Consider the following 1,834-nt stretch of genomic DNA (forward strand, 5'->3'; position numbering starts at 1 on the left):
CAGTGTCTTTGAATGGTGGGGGGAAAGCCTCATAAGCACAAGGAGAACATGCAGAAAGGCCCAAAATAATTAATTCATCCAAAAACAAAACAAAACAGTAGACTGGCATTGCAAACAGTAATCACTTGAAGCGATTATAAAATAATGTGCTTAAGATAACAGACAGTTTTGAAAAAGGACACCCCTGTGTCTGTGCAGTGGCACCCTGAGGTGAGACATCATTGTCCCACCACTCCCATAATCCTCGTGGGTACTAAACTGGATCTGAGGGCTGAGAAGGAAACCCTGGAGGTGCTAAAGGAAAAGAAACTCTCCCCAATTTCCTATCTTCAAGGACTGGCCATGGCCAAAGAAATTGGTAATGATTCAGTTATCTCTGATAATTTAATGATTAAATGTAATTAATGGAAGATGACAGATTCCAATAATAAACTAGTGGCTTTCCATTTCCTGTCTTCAGGCTCTGTAAAGTACCTGGAGTGTTCAGCCCTGACTCAGCGTGGCCTTAAAACTGTGTTCGATGAGGCCATCCGGGCCGTCCTGTGCCCTCCACCTGTCAAAAAGAAGGGGACGAGATGCTCTCTCCTCTAAGACTTCCTTTACTGGAACAGTTACAGGGGAGCATGACTGCTAGTGGTGAGGGAGAAACACACCAGTATGCACACACAAAACTTCAGTTATACCAACGCAGGGTCAGGTTTACGAGAAGAAGTTGGACTATTTTAGACCCTAATTCTGTCCTAACAATACTGTATAGAGGAGACCATGAATTTCTCGAGGCCTTCTAATATGTGTGTGAATGGGTGGATGACAGGTTGTGTAAAGCGCTTTGGGGTCCTTAGGGACTAGAAAAGCGCTATACAAATACAGGCCATTTACCATTTACCATGTATTGGATGTTTTGTAAGACACACCACAGACTGCCTTCAGCTTTTCCCCCCCACTGTTTGTGTGTGTGTGCTTACAGTCAGTTGCTTAGTTTGTTTAAGTGGAAGTAGGGCAGGGTTACAAAATGATAAATATAATTATTGCAAAATAACTTTTCCTCGTCCCCAACAGATATTCAACAGATATTTTGTCTATTTAAAGTCTAACAAAGTATCTATATGTGAGCCTCACTGCCCATTTCACTGAGAATACTGCACTTCTTGAGCCTGTCTTTTTATTTTTTTAACATTTATTTATTCGTTTATTTATTGCCTTAAAAGACGAGCAAACCAAAGCTGGATGAATGTCAGTCTTATATACTTTTACTTTCCCAGATTTGTACTGAGGATATATATACAGAGTGGGGTTTTGTCTGTTCGGTTGTTAGATTGTTTTCCAACAATTTAAGATGGTTTATATACAAATATATGCAAAAGAAAGTATATGATACAATGTAGTTTGTTGAGATTTTATTTAATAAAGGTACATACTTTTTTAAGTTGGAACTGACCAAAGAATAGTTTGTGTTCTTCTGAAAAAAACTTTAAAGTTTTGAGTGTGTGTGTGTGTGTGTGTGTGTGTGTGTGTGTGTGTGTGTGTGTGTGTATTTCAAGCTTTTACAAGTAAAAAACTTCAAAACCTTTGCTCTGTCATCTCAAAGGTTTAACACACACCTGACCGCCTGCTGCTGTTCATTCAGCTCCACCATATTTAGCACCTAACAAACTTCAGTTTCTCCTTATGAAGGCAGTCGTGTCACCTTGCTGTCAACAAAGAGCTTGAAGTAACCATTTGTGAAGTTTTGTTGCCTCCACTTTTCATGTGCCATAACCTGTTTACACAGAAGTTAGACTGACTCACTTTGTTAAGATGACACCAGGAATATCCGTTTTCAATTACCTCACTT

The 1,834-nt window shown here is 39.6% G+C and overlaps 1 protein-coding gene across 2 annotated transcripts in view; it reads left to right on the forward strand.

Annotated features, from left to right (window-relative positions):
• The window catches only part of LOC102210920 (ras-related C3 botulinum toxin substrate 1-like), a 5,267-nt gene extending 4,653 nt beyond the window's left edge, over window positions 1-614 (forward strand). For both annotated transcript variants that reach the window (XM_005734657.1, XM_005734658.1), the window contains exons 5-6: window positions 199-358; window positions 461-614. In XM_005734657.1, the coding sequence (XP_005734714.1) occupies window positions 199-358; window positions 461-591 (291 nt within the window). In that variant the 3' untranslated portion in view covers window positions 592-614. The remainder of the gene's footprint in view (window positions 1-198; window positions 359-460) is intronic.
• Window positions 615-1,834: the final 1,220 nt, after the last annotated feature.

This window comes from Pundamilia nyererei, unplaced genomic scaffold, assembly GCF_000239375.1.
Source record: "Pundamilia nyererei isolate P.nyererei 1_Seehausen unplaced genomic scaffold, PunNye1.0 scaffold00059, whole genome shotgun sequence".
Taxonomy (NCBI): Eukaryota; Metazoa; Chordata; class Actinopteri; order Cichliformes; family Cichlidae; genus Pundamilia; species Pundamilia nyererei.